This window comes from Rhipicephalus microplus, chromosome X (assembly GCF_043290135.1).
Source record: "Rhipicephalus microplus isolate Deutch F79 chromosome X, USDA_Rmic, whole genome shotgun sequence".
Lineage (NCBI taxonomy): Eukaryota > Metazoa > Arthropoda > Arachnida > Ixodida > Ixodidae > Rhipicephalus > Rhipicephalus microplus.
In genome coordinates, this window is record NC_134710.1 from 270,774,486 (window position 1) to 270,798,665 (window position 24,180).

Here is a 24,180-nt window from a genome sequence, read left to right on the forward strand (position 1 = left end):
ACTCCCCAATTTCAGTTGCTCTTTCAGAGAGTAACTGACTGGAGCAACTGATGCTCTGTCACTACTCCCATGGGAGCAATGGTTACTCTTGCTCAATACTCCTCAAAGGTGTAACGGATAGTCTTATTTGATACTCCCACAGGAGTGACGGTTACTCTTTCCCAATACTCCTGAAAGGAGGAACAGATAGTCTTCTTTAATACTGTCAGGGGAGCAACAGTTCTCTTTGCAATTACACCGCATGAGAGCATCCATTGCTCCCTTCCTAAACTCCTCAAGGAGGAACGGATGCTCTTGGTCAATGCTCCTATGGGAGTGACACTCTTTCCAATGGAGGAACAGATAGTCCTTTTCAATACTCCCAGGGGAGTGATGGTTACTCTTTAGAAGGAGCAATGGATACTCTCTGTCAATGCTCCTATGGGAGTGACGCTTAGTCCTTCCGTATGCCCCTGATGGAGTAACAGATAGTCTTTATCAATACTCCCCGGGGAGCGATGGTTATTCTTTACAAGGAGTAATATGCTCTGTGAATACTCTCACAGGAGTAACACTTGCTCTCTCTGAGTGCTCTTAATTGGAGCAATTGTTACTCTTTCCCATTAGTCCCGCAGGGAAGAATGGATATTCCACGCCAATGAGAGCGATGGTTACTCTTTCACAACGTTCCTCATCAGAGTCGCATGCAGTTGCTCATGATCGATGTCTCTCAATGTAGTTCATTACTTGTGCGAGTGCTCTTTAAGAAACCAGCCGTCAAGCTCTCCCAGCGGCAAATGAAAAAAAGTTTTCAAGAACATGATTTTCATTAGGTTGCGCCATGTCTGGCACAGAGGCTCCAGGAGAGATAAGAAATCCACATCTATTCGTTCAAAAAACTTTATTCATTAATGGCTCAGGGTGGTCAGTGTTACGCTGACTAGTGGTGTTGGCCGTAGGCCACTCTTCACTTTAAGAGCGCGGGATAGAACGTCAAACGTTCGTTGAGCTTTTTTATCAAAAACTATATTGGTAGCCCAGTATAGTGCCATCTGGGTGGAAATTGCTGCCAAGAGGCTCTTCTCTGCAATTTCGATGTCCTCCAGCCTCACAGCAAATGCATCAGATGTCAACACATTTCCCATGAATGTGACTGTGGGCACGTAGTGCGTCTTTGTGGGGTCCTACAAAAATAAAAAAGCACACTTCAACAAAAAACTTGTTGCTTCATTATTACAACAGCTCCTTTATGTAGGAACAGATAAAACGTAATGTTTTACGGCACACTGACAAATAAATGAAACTGAAATTAATTTGCAAAGCATGCTTCCAAACTAGAAGGAACATTCTTAATAATTCATAAAGCATTCGCACTAAGGCTACAGGCTTATCCACAGTTTAGTGACTGGTCTTGTTTACACACAACCCAATAATTCGTTCTGAAAAAAAAAAAAGAAAAAGGTGTGATTCCACGTAAGATTGAACAAACCATGGCTGGTCGACCTCTTAAATTTTTTTCAGAATTTTATATTGTTGTTTGATCAGTGGAAAGAAGAGATCCGCAATTGGTTTTGCTGTAAAAAAAATTGTTCGAAGCACAGTAAATTAATAATGACGGAGAGGTGGGGTGCCACGCTTACTTGCTCTGCTGCTTTTTTCGAATTTGGCAATCAGTTACGCAAAATATAACAAAGCTACATGACTCCAATTTGTTTGGCTATATATAGGGGTACTGGCACATACAATCATATTTAGATTGTCTTTTAGAACTGCATTATCGAACTGCATTAGAACTCCATTTAGAACTGCATTATCGATGAAAATGTTATTGTAAGAGATTCCATTGAAGGCATAAAAAAATTGAGCAGGCATGGCATGCTAGCATGACAACAGAAACAACCCACAAGTAAACTGAGTGCGATAAGACCATGCAGTTTCTGGCCTAGGTGCCCTTAATTTGCAAAAACCTTGCACAAAAAACACTTTAGAACTATGTGAGCTAACACATGGCAGTGAATTGAAAAAAAAGATTGACTATATATATCAAGAACTACAAAATTATGCCTAAAAAGGAATATGCCATCAACAAAGCTAATAGTAAAGAAAAAAAGAGTTCATTATTGGCTGCCTACCCTGGAGTCTGCACAAGCGTATGTAAACCTATAAGGGGAGCCTATTTATGAAAAAAAATTAATCAAAATTAAAAATGGGCAGAAGTGCATAAAGCATGCATTCTCAAATCATGACAGGGAATCAGCCACTGTTCCTCAAATGAAAAGTATGCAAACCTCTACGTACCACCAGATCAACAAGTAATCTGGGCTTAGAGCCTAACAGGGAAACTTAATAAAAATTAGAGAAATACTGAACAAAAATTGGAAAACTGACTAAAATTCGTGATTATAATCAGAAGATGTGACTGTTCTGATAAACAGTTGATTTCCCATATTTTTGAACAGTTGCCTGTATTTTTCATGAATTGTCAACCCGTGGCGTCTGTGTGCGAGTGGAAACCATGCCATCACATTCGCCGAGAAACATGCAGGGCGCACGAGTTCCTGTCCTCTTCTCTCACTCTTTCCCAAAAGCACTGATGCTTTGCCTAGCTACTTGGCCTCGGCGGGGAGAACTGTTTGCAACCGCTGCTGTTCATACCGGTTCTAGGAACCGCAGGGGGAGATGAGCGAGTAGAGGGCCCGCATTGTTAGTGTGCCCATCTCGGGTGGGTATGACGTCACGAAACATCACCTCCTGTAGTGAACGGCGTGGCTGCTGGATGCGGTAGTAGTTTGTTAAAAACGCATTAAATTCATTATTTCCCTGTAGTTTCTGCCTGGAATGAAGGTTGTCCCGATCACTTTGAGGACCCCACTTCCAATTTGATTGAATATCTTGGTGGCCAAAAATTTGTTCAGTATCCCTTTAAGGACCATGTACCATACCATGAAACAGGAAATGGTTGGTAAAACATTAAGCTATTAGAAAACACCAGATTGGGTGAGACAGTCGGGTACTGCAGGTTGAAAGAAATAAACTTGGTGCGGCCATACAAAGAGTAAAACAAACAACTGGGGGCAAGAGAAGCAGAATGAATGCAAAAAAAAAAAGAGGAAAAGCCGAGAAGGCAGGGAATCACCTAGAGCGACAGAATTAGGGAGCTCACAGGGATGAAACTGAATCGGCTTGCTCAAGAAAGGGTAAATTGGAGATAATTTTAGAGCGGTCTTCATTCTGCAGAAGACACAAAAATAGGCTGGGGATGACGACGGTGGCACAGATGCCGTGCTTACATAGCATTACACAGGTTCTAAGATCTATGCTTATGGTGACACGAATAAAAACCATATCATGGCTCGCGATACACAACATCACATCACTGAATGCATCCTTAAGCCAGTTCGGGCTGCATAAAAAATCAACGTGCCCACTCTGGTCAGCTTGGAGTGCCAGTTCATGGCATTTCAAACAGTGGAGATACCGATTCATTGAATCCTATAAAAACAATGCAAAGAGTGGCTGACAGTGATGTAGCCTCCGAGCGGGCTACATTATGGCGGGCTTCTACTGTACTGGGTAACCTATGCATAAATGGTACGTGAAAGTCGTCTTGGACATGGCTGGTTGAAAGGCTTTTCAACAATTCACTTGCAAAAGATATAGCAAACATTTATCACAGATGGCAACTTCACAACTGCAGTTCACAGGGAAAGTAATATACAAACTATGAATTATACTCACAAATTTGCAGATGAAAGCATCCATTCTTTCCTTCACCATTGCCGGAAGGACACAAATAGCAGCAGTGAGCATCACCTCTGAAAAAACCGTGAGTTGCACTGTTTCAAAAAGTACTTAAATGCAAAAGCTACAAGCTGGATTCAAACTGCCATTTTAGCAACTCACTAGAAACATAGAGGCTGTAATGGTGTACATGACTGACTATCTTTTATGGGGTAGTCATGGTAACTACACTCAAACTTAGGAAGTATGCAGGGTCACCCAGCCAAGCGAAATTCACAGTCACGTGCACCACAGACCAGCTGGATACCTAATGTGAAGTGAGAAGGAGTAGACGTGCTTACTTACATCTACATTACTACACAACTAGTTTGTGTATTGCTATGGTGTTTAAGCAGCAGAACCTAATTCCCATTGGGGATAGCACTGCAAGACATAATATAACAAAATTTTTATCGTACCTTTAGAAGATGCAGTTTACATCTTCGTGCTTTCAGATGTGAAAAAAATTTTGGCACGAATTTTAATCCTTGCCATTGCCAAATGTAGAATGCACAGAAATAAATTGAAAACTCAAGAAAAGTATTGGAAAACACAGTGGCACCCATCTTGCCTGCTACGACCCCTTTAAAAAGACTAAAGAAATCACTTTGAACTGTATGTAAGAATGTTAAATTACCTTTTTTTATTAGTGGAGGTAGGCATTTTGTGAAATGGGAGTATTGAATTCATTCATGCAAAAATCCCATTGCAGTTTAGAAATTTTCAAAAACCGACCTCTAGTAATATTTGAGAAGAAATGAAATTCACCCACATTCAGCCGCGATACTAAAACACGGAAGAGCGTCACTGCCCTACTTCGTCAAGAATAAGTGAGCATCATTATATCGACCACCAACCAACTTCGTTGTGTGGGCGTGCAGGCTGTGCTTGCAATTAAACGCACATGGCACACAACAAATACAGAACTTTGCCTCTTCTGTAATCTTTGTTTCCAACATTCTGGTCTTTTGCTTGTGCTCATCTGTGCTTCAGTTTTGGTTCCATCATTGAACAAAACTTATTTTCTTAAATTTTATTTTATTGGTTTGAGCACAGAATGAACTGTATTTCAACCTAGCTTTAGCTGAGAAGTTCAAGCAGTGGTGAATGTATTGCACAAATAGAGGCAGTTTAAGATCTTCAGCAGCTGAGATATTTAAGCAATTTTTATTGCTTCTGTACATGAGCTCTTGAAATAAATTTATCTCTGTAATAGCTACCTGTAATCACGTCGTTGGCACTTAATGCCAGTTTCTAGGAGTGTGACATTGCATTTTCAAAACAAGTGCATATAGTGATAGACTAATCGAACGCATGCTCTGAGTCAACCAATGTAGAACTGTGCAAACAAATCTTGCCTAATACATTCAATTTTACAGCACCCAATTTGCTTGACGTAAAATCGGAAGAATGGCGCTACTGGAAGCTAGATACAAAGAAAGGTGGTAATGTTAGCGTAGAAATGTTTGAAATTACCCTCGGATGCATCTTCAGAGGCATCGACAAGAACAGCATCGAGGTCTTCCAGAAACTTTTGCATGTGACGTTTCTGTCTGGCTATTTTTACTATTTTTCCTGAAGCAGGCCCCAAGAATTCTTCCAGTTTCTCCATTATGGGCACTTTGGTAAGCAACCTGAATTCCAGCTGCACCTATAAAATTTTCATAAGGCATTTTAATGACGGTAAACCCTATAGACTTACTTGCATCTGCGGTACAACATTGCACAAGGTCACAGCACTGCAAAACGTGTAGTCAGGTTCACGATTACAGTAATATGAATAAAAATGCTGAAGATGATGTTAATCAGTTTTATGGGCTCTTGCAATGTGGCAAGACGGTTACTGTTACAAAAACAAAAATGGACAACCACACATTTGTAGCACCAAGCTACAAAAAAACTTTCATGGATTCCTCAACATTTCCATGGACAGAACAAAGCTTTCATCCTAAAAGATACACGAGGATTTCGGTTGAGCTTCGTGCTACAAATGCATAATATCTTTCCCTTTTAAGGAGTTGCAGAAGTGCTCAGATACGTGTGCAGTTAAAAAATATTAGGAAATGAGACTGTGCACCAGGTTATGAAAAAGGCTTTGAAGCATCATTTTCATACCTTGCAACAGTTTTCTGAAATGGGACATACTTTCTAAGTTTTGGATTTGCAGTGCCATCCACAGCACCATGGTGCTATGGATGTGAGATAAACTGCTAGCGAATGCATTTGAGCTGAGTATATTTATGGTTCCTTGGAACATACCAGACATTTGTTATTAGTGTGCTCAACTAACCTTGTTACTGTCTAAATTTTCTTTCTTTCTGCCGGTCTTCTTAATACCAGCTTTTTGTTAATTTTTCAAAAAGGCAAACAAAGCCACTTTCAAATACAGTTGAACCCCTTTATAAGAAATTTGTACTGAGGAGCAACTCTTGTCTTTTTATGCGGTGTTTCTTATAAGCATGGGTATCACTTATGCATTTTCTTATCAACACCTATTTCAATGTAGACACACTGCTGTCTCTTATACCAATTTCTATTTTAAATCAGTGTCTTTTATAAAAAGGTTCGACCTACTCCTACCAAGCACAAAAGGGCAATTTTGAAATAAAATGCGGAGGTTACTATCTGCCAGTTTCACAAGTAAAGTACATAGCAGGACATAATCTTCGTAAGTCCTGCCAAGGAATTCGATGCATTGAAGCAGCAAGTGACGAAATAAGCTGTTTAGCAAACAGATTACTCATTCCTGCCGCTTGGTCAATATAGCTATTGAAAATCTAGATGTTAGTAGCTTGTCGCTATGATGTAATATGAGTGACTATAGCCAAAAGTGCAGAGACAAAGGGATGTACATCAGTGACGCACCACCAGTTGTGTCATAAAACAAGTATACTATAAAATTTTAATATAAGCAAGGACAACTGCAGACTTACTGCAAAACCTTCAAAAATACTTTATGCTGCTCTGTACAGCAAGCCAAATTAACATAAATTATCAAAGCATGCACCTTGCCAATTTTGGCACACATTCGCTTTCCCCTGAATGGGTGTGCTGCATGCACTTTAGTTGTTCTTTTACAGCCTCAAAATGAATCACATAATGCCAATAAAATAGCATAAATTTACCATGTTTCTGTGGATGATGCCACTCTAACCTTCCACAGTTTAATTTGAATTTCCATTTGTCAACTAGATTGTGGCTGAGTGTGGCAATGCATGTACTAGAGAATAGCTTTAAGATGAGCTGGCACAGGAGCCATTTTTTTAGACAACTGCTTTCAAAGTCACTATTGCAGGGCATTCGGCCATCTCCTACAAACCACAATGACACAAAACAATGCCAACAGTGATATGTTGTAGCTACCAAACATTGGCAAATAAGGCGACAATCTCGCAAAGGTATCGTGAAGTAGTGATCACTTTGGCTGCCGTAGCACTAGACTTTCTACGGTATTACACCAGGCACTCGAACAACTGACTGATTGTCATGAGTAAATGCACCAGGCAATGTTGCAAGTTTTATTTGACCCTTTTACTGTCACTAATGTACCAGTAAGTTCATCTTGCATTCACAAATTAGTGCTGAAGCACTAAATTGGCCTATTTGGCATAATCCTAGTGATTCCACGATTTCTTGAATCAATATACAAGACTATCAACAAAAGCACATAGATACTTCTTAGCATGGTTTCCATTATGTTGCCATGGCATGATGAACGTTATTTATAATTTTCCCCCGACATATATTTGACGTTTACTTGAGTTTCCCTCAACATATGTTTGAACACATAACCATAGGCCTGCACATGGAAAGCGGGTCACAGGGGCCAGCCTAGCTCACCTAGTCACCTAAGGGAAGGGGGAGCAAAAAATCTTCCCCATACGTAGACTTAGTAGGGTTGAGGGCCACTGCAACGAACCTTTGGCCCCCTTTATGGGGAACCCTGTAAACGCCTATGCATTCACGTTTCAGTCAACAAAAATGTTATTAGTAAATGACAAATGTGGATTCTGGAACGTGACAACTAAAATAACTATATTTGCTGGAAATGCAAATTACCCCAAACTAAAACGCGACAGGCGACTGAAAAATTCTCCAAACAAATCGGCAGAAAAAGAAGCCCGAATCCTCCTGTTATAAGCAGAACTGGCAACTCTAGATTACAAATCCAAGAGTTGCTCTGCTATCTGCCAAAGGTTTGCAGTTGTTGCTTCGTCTTTTATATTCTCTTTGTGCGACTTCTATATTGCGTCAAGTTCAGAGGCACTCTCCATTGCTTCTTTGATGAACTGAAATATTACTCAAACACTGCTTTCACTCGCTTCATGCTATCAGTAGTAGAAAGGATGTTGTATCCCCTTTCTGCCCCATCTTGACGTCACAACAAGCGATTTCTGTGTTTCGAGCTTCCCTGATATTCCCTAAACAAGCAGACTCTCGGGTTGTGTGTTGGACAGAACCACGCAACAGTAAAAGCAATAAGTGTAAGCAATGAAATAAACCATACAGCTCAGCAATGCTAAATTATTTTCATTTTTCCTGTTTTTTCACATCTTAGGTGTACTTTTTACACTTTAATCAAAAATGTACATTAGGGTTTTACTGCATTCTTGTTCAAGCCATTGTACATATGCATCATGTTAGCATAAAGTGAACAATTCAAACAGTCAGTAAATAACATTTCAATAGTTTATATCAAATAAACTGCAGAATAAAAATTTTGAAAAGCTTGATGAACTAATAAAATACTTAGAACAACTGTACAACAAATAATTGCAAAACAAACATCTCAAGAATGGATGGATGTGGCCGAAACAGCAGAGCATGCTATTTCCCTGGGCACTTTTTAGCCACTTTCGATTCATGAATGCACACTGAAAAACTTACGATGGAGCCGATTAAAAGAGCAGGGTACTTCTTAATGATGTCATCAACAGATGGGCTGTCTTGGGACACCCACTCCCTTCTGCTTGGCAAAGTTCTGCTCATACAGTCCTCAATATAGGCCATGTCGGGCCTGGCCTTTGCAACTTCTTTCGTCATTGCCAAAACGTGACCAGCAATGGTCTCGGCATCTTCTGCGTCAGCCAAGACAGCTGCCTGAAAGCACAGATAAATTTTGTTGGCCAGATGGCAAAGACAAACCTGATGTCTGCAGGGCTGTGCAAAATTTGAAATACGTACACTAGGCCTCTCAGTGCGCCGAGGAGCAGTGCACTCGTCCTCTGTAGGCTTCTTCTTCCGCGGAATTCTTTCTGTGTTCTCCTTTGTTAATGCCTTCATTTTCTTCCTTTCATATTTGGCTTTAAATCTTAGAGCTTCTCGCCATGAATCCTGTAAAGCACGAGAGAGTTACTAAATATGTTATTTAAATAGGTAACTGCAATCATGTGATCATGGATCGCCTCACACACAAAAGTATGACTGGCAACAAGTACAAGGAATGAGTGCCACTGCAGCAGCTGTCATCACAGTTTGGTTGAGTGAGATCACATAATAAAAGTATTTCGGAAAGTTGTTATTGATTCATCCCTTTTCTTTTGAAAATAAACATTGCTCTAATCAATAACTTATAACAGAAAATATGAAAAAAGAAATTTACCTCCCCGGCACTTCTGTTCTGCTTTTGTTTTTATTTTTTCTGACCCCACAAGGGTACTTATTGAGCTTAAAGGGAAACTACACTGAATGTTCTGCTTGTAACTTCATTACTGCAGTTTAAGTGATTAATAATGAGAATAGATGGTGATGATGCCAAGAAAAGTATAGATGATGGTATTAAAAGTAATTGTAATGTAAATGTGACAAAAGAAAAGTGGACGAAAAGATACCTTGCCACTGGCAGGTACCGGCCCAAAGGCCTTTGAATAATGCGTCCGATGCTCTACCACTGAGCCACAGTGGTGGTCATCCCCCCATCCACCTTATGGGTATACTATATGTGTATTTAAACGTGGGAGGGTCAGTCAGTGTTGCCCATTGCCACTACAATGAGTGTGGAACACTCTTCGATCCGTGCCGGTGGCAAGTTATTTTTTCGTTCACTTTTATTAACATTTACATTACAGTTACTTCTGATAGCATTCCCTATACTTTCCTTGGCGTTGTTGTCTGTTAGTTCTTGGAATAATCTGTTTACAAAAAAAATGAGCCCTTAAGTTTACACTTCTTTCCTTCATTTCTGCAGTTTGTAGCTTTGTGTCTGGACATCCCAAAATTGAATCATTAATGCTCAAATGCATTGTATAAATAATGCTAGCATCACTGAATTAGAACAATTTTATGTCAGTTCAAAATGCTCCCCTAAATACCAACAAGCAACCAGTGTCCGAGAAAGAGAGAGTGCGAGATAATGTGCATTTAAGCCATGGTGTTGTTCTCAGTTATAAAAACTGGGCCCCATGTGTGATAAACAATGAAACGATGCCAGTGCTAAATATGTGCCCCCTTCCCCCCAGAAAAATAAAAAGAGCAATCCTGGCCGAAGCAACAACTACCACATTGAGAGCAGCGTGACAAGACAGCGTGGGGAGGTGACAAAAAATAGTCCTTGCCAGATTTCAGTTGGTGTATTGTGCACGCGGGCACTGCATGACATCTTGTGATGTTGACAATACTCGCTTTTCTTTCGAAACATCACATGGAGCTCTGTCTCTGTCATATTAGTGGTGATGTTGCGAGTTGATGCAAACTCAGATGCGCACTCTTGCTTACTTTGAAATTAAATTAAAATATTTTAACGGCAACATTTCTCGCTAATAATCACTAAGAAGTGCTCACGCATGCAGGACTATCGCACACATGCACCTGAGTTTCAAAATTTGGTCTCGGGGGTATTTTAGGCGCATAATTATAACTTCCAACACTATGTCTGCTCTGAAATCGGATTCTAGTGCACAAAATATTTTCAAATAGCTTATGCCAGAACATGATTATTGTGTTAGAGCATATTTAAGGGGAGACGTGGCAATGGGAATCGTAATTTGGTCAAAATGTTCAGTTTTTCAATTATTCTTTTCTGCAATCCTGAGACCATGTGTCACATCATAGTGTGATTTTAGACCCAAATAAGCAGTAAAAGTTGAGAAACAAGCATTTCACTAGTGGGATGTCGTCAAAAAAAGCTATGTGAAAATTGGGCATAGCAAGATGCAAATTTGAAGCTCTCCCTTGGCACAGTGCCACCATATTGGCATCATAAAGAGGACAAATTGGAGCTCTAGATAGCCACAAAGATGCATTTCTCCAATGAAAAATAAAGCCAGTTTCCTTCAGAGTTCCATTCTATCAACTTCTAGCTCCAAAATCTTTGGGCTCCATTTTCTCAGCTTTCAATTTTTTGAGCAGTTGCTGTCAGTCATCCCTATGCCATTTCACAACAAATTAAGCTATAGCCATTCCGTTTTTTGCACTTAGATTCTCAAACATGGGTGAGTGCGGTAAAGCTGTCCATATTTGTGTACACATCATACGGACTTTTCTAATTGGCTTTTTATAAAAGTTGTTGGTAAGACAATATGTCTGGGACATTAAAAAAATTTGTGTGCTTATTTAAATATTAAAAATAAACCAATAGCATTATGGCACAAAATGAAGCCTTGTGAATATCCTTATGCAAAAATTTTGACAAGCTTATGTCTAATTAGCTAATTAATATTGGGATGACAATGAGAGTCTATCAAGTGTTGTAACTCAAGAGGTACATTAGATAGCTCAAAACCGATTCCAGTTATGATATCAGCACAACAAATGACATCTGCATGCCGAATTTCATCCCTTTGGCCTCATAAATAAAGATAATTTTCATTGCCACGTCCCTTAAAAGGGCTGTGACAACAATTTTGAAGTGCAGTTATTTTTTTTTTTGCAATAGCTTTCTGGTGGCCAATTATTCATACCACAGTCCATTGATTGCTGCAGTTCACAACACATAAGTAGTGTGCTTATTGTCAGCTAGTTGCACCTTCAGTTTGAAAGAGCTAAGAGAACGACAAGCCGCCGGATGCAACTAACACCATCTAGCATGTGAAATGGCACACACATAGGTCGGCAAAGATGAAGAGCTCACATACGCTCACTCATGAAATATATTTTGCCCTTGGGACTCGCTCGGACTCAGAGACACCAAAACTCAGACTAGCGCTGTTTATCAGTCTCAGTGAGCCAGTGAGTCCATTTGCATGCAATTGACTTCCTTGAACTTTGTGTCAATGCTGTTTACCACTAATATCTCGTGTGCTCTGTGCCTTACTTGACACCTTTCGATCTCGTTCCTTGAAATATGAAATATTAGCGATCGCAACTCGGTGAGAATATTTTTATTGAAAGAGATGACTCACGTGAAATATTTTTATCGAAAATTTCTAGGAATCCCCACTGCCTGTTGACTTTTCGATAGCTCACACCTCTGATCAATAAATATTGAGCTGGCGTGCAAATGCTGGTGCTTTGAAGTACTATGTGCGAGTATAGGCCTTATGCAAAATCGCTGCCATCTGTCCGCCGTTGTGTGCATAGCAGCTATGTTAGAGGCTCCACATGGCGCAGTACACACAGGCTCACGTGTGTTTACGTAGACGTATCGACGAGAGGCGTGTATTGGCCCATAATCGCAATGGCAACGTATTGCTGCGTCTCTTGCAGCACACATAGAGGAACTCTGAGTGCTGAAGAGAAAAAGGTAAGCCGTAAACTTTGCCCCTTGTTTTTTTTTTTTTTTTCCCCAAGCTGATGGTTTTTTTAGCATGAGCTCCGGCTACTGCTCTCGAAAATACGTGTTTGCATTCTCCTTTCTATGCAAGTAAGACGAGCCATAGCATTTGCATTCGTGTTCCCGAAAATTGTTGCGTGCCAAGGTAAGGCAGTTTTTGTAATGTTCTCGCTAGCAACCATTTACCAAGTGACGGAGAAGCTTATGTTACACGCTGAAGTCACCTTTATGCAATTAACTTCATCACAGCTAATTGCGTGTGCCTATATTTCGTTGATGTGTTTTGTTTATTATGTTTGGGTAACGGCACATGCTCAATTAGAAGCAAGTGCATGCCATCGGTTAGTGGGATGACTTGCGCATGACTGCGTACATTTTTCAAGCATGCGATGTGCTCAGCACATGCAATGAAACGTAGGCACACACAATTAGCTGTGATAAAGTTCGTTGCATGAAGGTGGCTTCTGCATAAGTGTATGAGTCGCCTTAACTTGGTAAACAGCTGCTAGCGGAAACATTGCAAAAACTGCCTTGCTTTGGCATGCAACAATTTATGGGAACACGAATACAAATGCTATTGCACGTCTTACTTGCATAGAAAGGAGAATGCAAACACGTATTTTCGAGAGCAGTAGCCGGAGCTCATGCTAAAAAAACCATCAGCTTGGGGAAAAAAAAAAAAAAACAAGGGGCAAAGTTTACGGCTTACCTTTTTCTCTTCAGAACTCAGAGTTCCTCTATGTGTGCTGCAAGAGACGCAGCAATACGTTGCCATTGCGATTATGGGCCAATACACGCCTCATGTCGATATGCCTTACATATACATACGTCTATGTAAACAAACCTTCTTTCAAATTTTTTTGGGACATGTGCTAAATGTGCATATATTTACAGCAACCAAAGGAATAAAGCCAGTTGATAGTTTGCGCTCTTTCCGTTTACGCTTTTTTACTTCCTGTGTTTGTTCGATTGTATGTGCAACATTACAAACCACAGACATGCACCAACTCGCCCAGCAAGAAGTTGTTCTTAGTACTGGGATGTTCCTTTTTTCTTTCTGCACTTCACCACTAAATGAAAAGCAGCCACTGTGGTGCGGTGAGCACAGTTTGAATATGTTCTACTTTTTAGTGCTCACTGAAAAACACAGTGCATACACACTAAGCCCTTGTGGTGCCACAGGCACACATATGGGCTGTTGCACCCCATCACCCATAAGCAAGCACAAATTATTGTTTTAGCATATTGCGGGACTTTTTTCCCTATAGCAGGTGTTCTCTCTTCTGTGAAGACATGAACGGCACCATATCAGGAGATCAAAAACGAAGCACTGATGCAAGATAGCTGCTATAGAGCACCTTCATTTAGCGACCAAAAGAGGAAAACTAAGCTGTTCCATGCACCTCAACTTTTTTGTTGAAGGGACACCACCTTTTAAAGATTAAGATGGAAGAAAAACAAGACAAAGCTCACAACACCTAAGCGAAATCACCACAGCCATGTTGTTTGGCATGTTGGCGTTCCTTACACTGCTCCTCATTACTCACTAAACCGAATGACACTGCTTGGTTGTTCCCTTTGTAAACGGAATGACCTGCAGGCTCACAACACATGTTCAACATCACCTGCTGCACCACGACTCAGCTAACTAGAAAAAAAGAATGGTGCAGCACATGCACTTTACATGCTGTCTTGCAGCGCACAAGCATTTTTGGACTGCGAACAATGCTCTTAGTGATAATGCATCGTCACATATGAAGCTCTCCCTTAGTTTCATGGAGGTATTTAATGACCGAAAACGTAGTGGATTCTGACTTCTTGGTAGACTCACTTGATGGTGTGAAGGCAGTGCAGCTTTCTAACATTACCTTTCCTCACATCATGAATACGTATTCATGTAATAAAGTGCCGTTGCTATTTTTTAATTTTTACTTTTTTAATGAAAATGCAATGATTCCAATCAGAAGCAAAGTTAAGCCTGCAGATTTATCATCACACAGGGACCTTGAGGGCGAGCAGCATTTCACTATTGAATGTTGCATCGGCTAATCATGTGTAACTGCCTGTCCCAATTTAGAATAATGGCTTATAGAACAGGAGGAGCCATGTTCAATTCTGAAATTCTTGCAGAAGCTATCTTTTTATTGTCAATGACTGATTTCGCTTCACTGTTGGTCCTTAAAAGCAGGCATTTATTAGACAAGCTTTTCAGTGCAATCAATTCTGCAATAATATGTGAACTCACATAGCCAGTCCCCGCTACATCAGCCAAGTTAGGAAATCTGGTGATCAAAGCCCGTGCTGCCTCTGTGTACAATTTCCCAGGGTACCTAGCAGGAAAAAATATTTACAAAAGCAAGAATGTAAGTTACTCACTAGCAGACCAAAGCTTTATCGAGAGATCGATAAAGAAGAGTATGAGGGCAAGAGCCCCTTTGATATGCAAAGAATAAAAATCGCAACAGTTACAATTGCAATGGCATTGCATTTCTAGAAAATAGGTTGCCTTTAGCCAAGTTTCTTTGTGGGTAATAACTGCAGAAAGTATGGCTAGAACAAAACATCAGAAAGGCATTTTTGGATAAGTAATTGATTGATATCTGACGTTTAACGTCCCAAAATCACCATATGATTATGAGATACGCTGTAGTAAAGGGTTCCCGAAATTTCGACCACCTGGGGTTCTTAACGTGCACCGAAATCTGAGTACACGAGCCTCCTGCATTTTCGCTTCCATCGAAAATGCAGCCGCCGCAGCCGGAATTCCATCCTGCGACCTGCGGGTCAGCAGCCGAGTACCTTAGCCACTAGACCACCATGGCGGGGCATTTTCAGATAAGTAGAAATCCAGTGTATGTACAGTTGACTCCCGATAATTCGAAGTCGCTTAATTGGAATTTTCGGTTAATTAGAAGTCAAGAGGTGTTCCCGTCAGTTTTGTATGCAACACCATAGAAAAAAATGCTCAATAATTCGAAGTTGAAAGCCCACAAGATTGGTTAAATAGAAGTTATTTTTTAATCTAGAGCCTCGAGGCAACCGTTAGTTTCAATAAAATGCGCAATTTTTCAAGTGCCAGAACAACTACCGCACTGCTGTCGTCACCATCGTAGCTGTCCGCAGCGCACTGTTGTGGACATCGTCGTTGTGCGCAGGGCCACAGTGCATGAAGCGGCAAGATTGTTCAGTCAGCACCGGCGTGTCGAACGTCGAGCTATCCCTTTCACTGTCAGTCTTGTTCTCTCGTCTCTGCTTGTGTTTCGTTGACTGTGTCAGCTGCGCGTCGCAAGTTATTTCCTCGTGTTCGGCTGGCCACGACGTTGAATAATGGCAAAACGCGGCTCGTACCGAACACTTGATCTGGCGATGAAAGAAGTCCTGAAAGAAGTAGAGCAGGGAGGCCTTGCCAAGCAAGACATTGCACGGAAGTACGGCATTAAGCCTAACATGCTCTCGAATTTTATAAAAAACAAGCAATCAATAATGGATGCTTTTGCAAATTACAAGTTTAAAATGTCACGGAAGCGAATGCGCACCGGCGCCTACCCGGATTTGGAGAAGGCGCTGCTGATTTGGATCAGAGAGGCACGCAACAACAAACTTCCTCTCAGTGGTGAGGTCATTCCAGCGAAAGCCTCATCTCTTGCGTTAATGTTGGACATCAACGACTTCGCTGCATCGGACGGATGACTGACGCGCTTCAAACAGCGCCATGACCCGATTTTCAAGAGCGTGTGTGGAGAGAAGGCGTCAGTCGACCAGGAAACATTTGCAGCATGGAAAGCAGAGAATCTTCGCGGGTACCTTGAGGAGTATCAGCCGGAAGACATCTTTATCGCAGACGAGACTGTGCTTTTTTATCGGTTGCTACCAGACAAGACTGACGTTTAAAGACGACGACTGTGCTGGCGATAAACGTAGTAAGGAAAGGGTGTCTGTTATGATTGCCGCAAACATGACTGGCACTGAACGATGTCGCCTTCTTGTGATCGGGAAGGCCGCTAAGCCTAGGTGCTTTAAAGGCGTCAGGACCCTTCCTGTCGACTATGCTTCTAACAGAAAGACGTGGATGACGTCCGACATTTTCAGGGACTGGATAAGGAAACTGGATCGGAAGTTCGCATCATCGAACTGCAAGGTGTTGTTCCTTGTCGACCAATGCAGTGCCCACATGGACGTACCAGCCTTGAGTGCCATCCATCTTGCGTACTTGCCCGCAAACATGACATCTGTGTTGCAGCCCATGGACCAGGGCATAATCAAAAATGTGAATGTCCTGTACAGGAAGCATCTCATCGAGCGCATGATTCTGTGCATGGATAAGTCCTCGCAATACGAGGCGAGTTTAATTAGTGCCATCCACATGCTAGCGCGAGCGTGGGGCTGCGTGAAGAATGAGACCATCGCCAACTGCTTCAGGGCCTGTGGTTTCGTGGCAAATTCTTCGGGAGAGGCTTCTTGTCCGCCGGTGGAAATGCGAAGCGAGCTTGACGACAGCATTGTTGACGCCGCTCTCGGTGACAGCAGCTTTGACGTCGTCCTCGGTGACCCCTGCTTTGAAGATTATGTCGCCGTGGACAGCACAGTCAAAACGTGCGGTGCACTGACGGACAGCGAGATTGTGCAGATTGTTCGGCCCCACGAAAGCGTTCATCAAAGCGACGACGAAGATGACATTGAAAGCAAGCCACAACCGAAGGCTGCCGATGTAGCTGCGGGCCTCGCTCTCGCGCAGCGGTTTTTCACTTGGGAGAACAACGCTAAAGAAGCACTTGGGCACATCTACGCCTTCCAAAACCTGCTTTCCACTGCTAGATTCGGCAAACAGAAGCAGACGAAGATGACCGACTACTTTTCGTAAAGAACTGCCGGCTTTGAACCTAATAAAGATGCCATGTTTTTGTGATTTCTGCCTAATTGGAAGTTCGTTTAATTCGAAGTTTTTTGCGGTTCTCGGGAACTTCGTATTAACAAGAGTCGACTGTACCAACAATGCAACAGGCATTGAAAGGCATCATAGAAGCATCTATATTGTTCGTATACCTGTTGTTGGGTCTTATACAAAGTTTTCAAGAGTCATCACAGTTTTCTGTGCTGGCTACCACAAGCAGGCTGAAACCATGATCTTTTAGCTCATTAAAGAATGTCAGTACAGATATGGAGGGGGCACTGGCACTACTTTGATGCCACTGTTTTCTACTCCTTGCATTTGAGCGAGACTTTATGCAGCATTCCAACCAGCTGGTACCTTGAAGATAGTGACCACAATGATGTAAACAAAAACAATATATATTTAATCACGGGAGGAAACAAGTGGGCATTGTGACTACTCCATGGTTTGTCACCAAGGGGTCATGCTTCATTGAAGCTTCCTTCAGCTGCACAGATGGCACTATGACATGTCAGATATTTTTTCTAGCATTTGAGTGCTTTTTCTGCAATTTTTTTTGTTTATTCACCATGGATGTCCCCCCCCCCTTTTTTTTTAACCCACGAGAGCGGGTAAAAGATGAATGTGAAGAAAAGTTTCAAAGCACTTTCAAACAGGATATTGCACAGTATCTACGTAAATATTACTCACATGTCGTATAAGTACAAGTCATGGTGAAGCCACTGTAGTACTCGAGAGCGACCTACGAAGTACTGCCCTGGCTGGTGGCATTTTACCATCCAGGCAATGTCTGGTGGTACATCTGGGAGGCAGTATGCACCGGTCCGTGCTGGCTGTGACGGCTGTGCAGACTCTTCCAGAACATCTGCTATCCTGTAATAGCAACACAGAAACTGCATTTTGTCAAGCTGTTATGAAAAACCACCTCACCCTTTTTTTGTTACAACTACCAAGCTAAGAGGCTTATCCAATTGAGAGGTCTGTTTTAAATGAAAACTTTAGCCACCGTTTTTCTCAAAGCAGTGTGCAACAAGCAGCTTGTAAGTGTATTGCTAAAGATGCAAAACTACTCACCGGACTTGGCTGGTCAGTCGGACTTTTATTCTCGATTTATTTTCGATCACGTCCACTTCTGTAATGTCGACAAAAACGTCGAAGTCTTCGTCGAAACGCTGGAAAAATAAGAATGCCAGAACTCAGAAGGGCACTACATAACACACGGATAAAAAATTTGGAAGTGTCATGGTTGCAATGTTGGCCAACAAAGACCTGCTGTTGCCACAAGCATTCGTGCTATTTACATGTCCCGAATTCCCGCCACAGCAAGTGAAAAGCGCAACATTTAACTGTATTTAATAAACACACTAAATAAATTTGACTACTGCCAGCGTCGGCTACACATACACGTGCAGCCTCGCTAGATGCCGAACACTACTGGAATCGACACCTAGCGCGATCTCGAAGTAGGATTCCCTACTCAACAAAAATACCTTCCACGTTTTCTACGATTAAAGAAGTGAGGGGTAAATTCGGTGCAGCAATGATTGTCATCGAGGCTTAAATTGGGCGAAATTTAGCAATAACATGTAACTTAGCGCTGTCGGGTTTTTCTATAGAATGGACGAAGCAAAAAGATGCAACACAAAGCTACAGTAATCGATGACAAACGCTGTGGCAACCACTGCAGCACGACGACTGTAGAAATATATAGAAAGGAAGGACTCACCGTCAAGCCTATGGCAGAGGCGTCAACTTCTGAGAACATGTCCAACCCTTTCAAGTGTTCAATTAAATCCCGCCCCGTCCACGGCTCGTCGAAAGCGACGGCGACATTTCTGTCGCCGTATGTAACGAGGCACTTCGATTGCATGGGGCGACAGCGGCGCAAGACAAAGAATCGTTTTTAAGCCAGCCGCGGCACATGCACTCGCTCAAAAATTCATGGCCCCGCTACGCACGTGCCTCCTCGTTGCAGTTGATGTTGATGGCGCAGCGGCGGCCGATGGATGGATGGATTGATATGGCTGTACCCTTTAGATCGGGCGGTGGCTGACGCCACCTAGCCGGAATACTTAGTGAACCACAAACTAGAGTTATCTTTTTTTTTTCCTTTAAATAGTGAAGTTAAGGTCTGGTACTTTACAGTGACAGCGACGTCACACGGCCATAATTTTTTTAAAGTATGTTTTAGTTTAAAAATAAACAGACAGTTTCTTATTCCAACCGTTCCAACCATAATGCTGTCTAAGGTGCCTTGAAGTGTTACTATTTGACAACCGTGCTATTTGACCAACCTTCTCGTAACGCGTTTTGCTATGGCGCCTGCACACATTGAATTTGGCATGATCATGGGCACGCTGTACCACAGTATTAAATACAAATCAGAAGCCGTAGCAGTAGTGCTAATACGACTGCTGATTGAATTATGGTCCCTGGCAGTATATTCTAGGGGCCACAATTCACTAATAGATCTACTGATTTTTTGAAATTTCCGCCGATTCAGTGTACTGCTGTTCGGTCTTTTTTTTTTACAAAAATGAAAGGAACTTCCACTTTTTTTACTAAGTATTAATTAAGACATTAATGTGTTACTACCAGTCAAACAAGAAATTTCTTTCATGGTAAAATTCTCAAGCTAAGCGCTACTTTTGATTGACGAGTCATACACCTTCATACAGTAATTATTACAGGAAGCTGCTCTATGTTATGAGCAAATATCGGGAAGTAATGAGACAGCGATATGAACGCACACCACACCCAAAATCCACGGAACCACAAACAACAAATCTGGCTCTCGGGCAAGTATCGTCTCTGGAATAAAAGAAATGCGTGCCACTAACCCCATCGAGTAGCATGTTGTATGAGCCAATTTCTCCTCGGCGACAAAGCAAGGCACGCTCTATCACTGTAGTGATTTGAGCAGTCTGGTCTTGCTGATCGAGATATTTATCTTATCGCTGCCTAGCTCCTTGTCCTCTCTGAAAGCTTCAGCTAGCCGCTGGCTCTGAAGCCTAAAATATTGCACCTGAGTCCACAGAGAGATCAGGAACTTCAGCTAGGAAGACCTATATGCTTTCTAACTGGTTATTAAAGCTGTTATTTGCAAAGATACAGGACGACATTATCCAATGGACGCTATTTGCTATGGCCTGTGATTTTGACCTTGCGCACATGACACATATATGACTTCCACCACATCACAGATTTAACATGCAGCAGTCAGTGCTAAGCCGAATAAACATAACACGAGGATCAACACAAGTGCTTTTAGTGTGTTGTTTGGTGTAGCCGCATCTGAAACTGAACTGCGCATGTGGTGCATTATTCTTCTTCACATTATTCGGCACACTATTCTTCTTCACGACACCTGTCTTCCAATTTCGTTCACGAAAGCTTAATGGAGCTCATCTTCCTAAATGCGAAACATTTCTTTGCCAACTGCAGGCACTTCAAAACGTTTCTATCTATCGATCGATCGTACGTCTGAATGTTCTCGCGGCCCCAAGCTGTTTAAGGATGTACTTGCTTGGGCGAGTTGGTAGCTATTTACTAGTTGTTACGTTATTGCGCACCGCTTATGACGAACACTTGGAGTCAATGACTAGACGGACACAAGCGCAATAACACGGTATTTTACGCGGTGCACAATAACGTAGTAACGCCTGTTTAACTTGGTATGGAGCAAAATTGGTATGAAAGGATAAGAGAGAACATGAGAGCGTGAAAATGCTGTCCCGTACGTACGTGGTCAAACTTGTGCGCGCCACAGGTGATAGTTTATATCTACCCCGGATACGGCAAGGACAGACATCGTAAACTGACATCGACAGCGTTTACCCGATGAATATAAAAAGTAAATGTCAGGGTCCCAGCAGGAATTGCACCCTGTCACAGAGCCACGTACGCCATGTCTTGAAAATGCTCTGGAAAAAGACACGATGCAGGTGTAGTGCTGGGGCAACATCAGTTCTGTGTGGTTGTAGTGCTAGTTATCTAATTTCATAAAAATTCAATAAACATTATTTGTGTACTCCTAGGGTACGTCTATGTTACAGGCGCCATGTCGCGTTAACGTCAATTGTGGTTCCAGTGTTCACTCTGTTTTTATAGCAATGCAAGAAACATTACATTAGCGTTACGTACGTATGATATCCGCATCATCGCACCGTGAGGTGCACTTCGTTTCAATAATGCTGACGTCTGCGATCTATAAGTGCTGACGTACTCTCGGAATGTAATAACATAAATTACTCAGTGTAATGAGAAGTAGACGCCAGTGTAATGGACATTCCTGGTCTGCCTACGATATGTGTCCACAGCTACTCGTAACGCTTGCCTCACCCCCCTCCCAACCCCAAAACAGTTGCTGGCCGGCTGCATGCGAGTACAAGGCTGTAGGTATCCCTTGTTTATATATCCTGCTCACGTACGGCTCATGTCGGGGACATTTCCTTTACTATTTGTTAAAAAGTGCAGTTTTATAAAAATGACCTTTATAGGCGCTGAATTTGGCATTCCTAAAGCGAGAGCAAATAGCGGAATAAAGAGATCTACTCATTTTTCGAAGACATATTCTAGCAGTGTATAGGTGTTCTGTGTTCTAGCCACTTTTTTTTTTTTTTTAAATGTGTCGTGGCAACACTGAGCCACCTTACCCATCCTTACCCGTGTTCACTGCCCGCGTGTGTCCAGGCGTTGTTCACGACGACTACAGCGTTCGTTTGGTTCCTTCATCCGTGCTGCAGCAAAAAGACAGCTTCTTTATTCTGCTTTCAGTGGCGTGTTTCTCCTGACTCGTATTTTCCATGTGCCGGATGTCTACTATGATGAACTTATTCACGTTCTCGCCTGCTAATCTTACGAACACCTAGGACGTGTGGCTTTCCAGCGAGCAATGTTCTGGTGATTTGTGGTTAGAACTATGAATGCAAAGTACTGTCCGAGATGCCCGTTTTTCTCTTACCAGCTGGTAAGAGTGATAACGCACATAGGGTTAGAGCACAGCGGAGAGCCGAACTTCAGCGTGATATGCGGCATCGAAGGCTGCGCCAACACGTACACGAACTTCTCCTCCTACAGATCACACCTGTATCGTCACCACTCAGCCGTGCTTGAAGAAAATGGCAGCAATTGCCATCAGCGGTCGCTCGAGCGCCCAAGGGATCGACGGAGCACTGAACTGCCGTCAAGCGAACAGCTTCGGCACGAAATGGACAGTGCGGATATGCACAGTGCTGAAATGAACGGCGCCGAACTGCCAATCTTTCGCGGCGGTTATTCGCATAGGAAAACTCCTGTGAGGAATTTGCAATCACAGCAGACTGCAGCTCCACGTGACCACTTTCAGCGCTTTCTGGAAAAAGTTAAATCCACCATATGGGATTTCTTTTTTTCCATCACTACAAAACACAGCTTGCCACATGCTGCAGCTGTGAAGATATTTGCCCAACTGAAGGAGGTGTTCGAGCTTGTGCTTAAGGCTTATGGTAATGAATTTATGAATGCAATGGAGACATCAGTGATGGGTCCTGAATTGCAAAATCTTCTTGGCTGTTCATTTCTGCCTGACCTGTTCAATGGGATTGAGAGTAAATGGAAACGAGACAATTATGTGAAGGAAAATTTCCCTTTTGTACCAGCTGAAGAGCATTATGTCGGTGAGGATGCAAACTATCATTACGTCCCATTGCCAAAGCTTCTCACTGTACTTTGCCAGCTCCCGGACATTGCAGCCCATTTAAAATCACCTGTAAATATTGAGAGGCATGAAACCTCTGTGTACAGAGATCACACAGATGGCCTGGTGTTCAAGGAACACATGCAATCTATCATTCCCGAGGGCAGCACACACACAATTATTCTTCTATTTTACACAGATGAAATAGAAGTTGTAAATCCCCTCGGAGCTAAACGAGGAAAGCACAAGATCCTGGCAGTGTACTGTAGTTTGGTGAACATTCATGCCAGGTATAGGTCACAGATTGACAATATTTATCTGGTCATGCTTGTGCGCTACGCATATGTGAAGACTCATGGTCTAGGCCCTATACTACAGCCACTGCTGGATGACCTGAAGGCAATGCACAAGGAGGGCCTCGTATTAAGTGTGCAAGGGCGTGAAGTTAATGCCAGAGTTATTGTGCTTGCATTTTGTGGTGACAATCTGTCCCTGAACCGCCTTGGCGGGTTTTCCTGCTGTTTCAGCAATGGGCGAGTTTGTCGATTCTGCATGATATCCTCAAAGCAGCTAGCACAAAAAACGCATGAAGACATGTGTCAAGCACGCACATTAGGTAGGCATGAATTGCACCTTGCAGCTGTAGCTGTGAACACAGCCAACAGACGTCTGTATGGTGTCAATGAGGCCTCTCCCCTGCTCCAGCTTCCCTATTTTGATGTGACTCGGCAGTTGCCTCCAGACCTAATGCATGACATATTGGAAGGTGGTGCAGAATCCGTGCTTCGGCAAGTTTTAAGATCGCTCTTATCTAGTAGGTTGCTATCCAAGCAGGATCTGGATTTGGTGTGGGCATTCAAGTACGGGAAGAACGACACAAAAAACAAGCCTCCTGCAATCAATATGTCGTTTCTGAACAGTAATGCTGTATTGGCAGGAACGGCATCCAGCAAATGGTGTTTGATGAGATTTTTACCACTCATCCTTGGAACGAGGATCCCAGAAGGCAATGAAGATTGGGAGCTCCTGTTGAAGTTTCGCGAGATCATTGATATAATTTTTGCAGCTGAAATCTCATCGGCCCGCCTTGCATACTTGGACGTGCTTGTGCAAAGCTTCTTGGTTGATTTTTCAGCCAGGTAT

General features: G+C 42.3%; 1 protein-coding gene across 2 annotated transcripts; it reads right to left on the reverse strand.

Annotated features, from left to right (window-relative positions):
- Nucleotides 1–865: 865 nt before the first annotated feature.
- Nucleotides 866–19,230, reverse strand: LOC142776114 (uncharacterized). Of its 2 annotated transcripts, XM_075879124.1 has the most exons (9): nucleotides 19,087–19,230; nucleotides 18,435–18,532; nucleotides 18,051–18,233; nucleotides 14,715–14,799; nucleotides 8,944–9,093; nucleotides 8,647–8,859; nucleotides 5,236–5,410; nucleotides 3,718–3,794; nucleotides 866–1,163 (listed from the first exon to the last, which is right to left on the reverse strand). In XM_075879124.1, exons 1-9 carry the CDS (start codon nucleotides 19,228–19,230, stop codon nucleotides 888–890), a joined length of 1,401 nt encoding a protein of 466 aa, XP_075735239.1. In that variant the 3' UTR covers nucleotides 866–887. The 2 variants fall into 2 exon arrangements, with proteins under 2 accessions (XP_075735239.1, XP_075735238.1); XM_075879123.1 differs by having other exon boundaries at nucleotides 8,647–9,093.
- Between the last annotated feature and the right edge of the window lie 4,950 nt (nucleotides 19,231–24,180).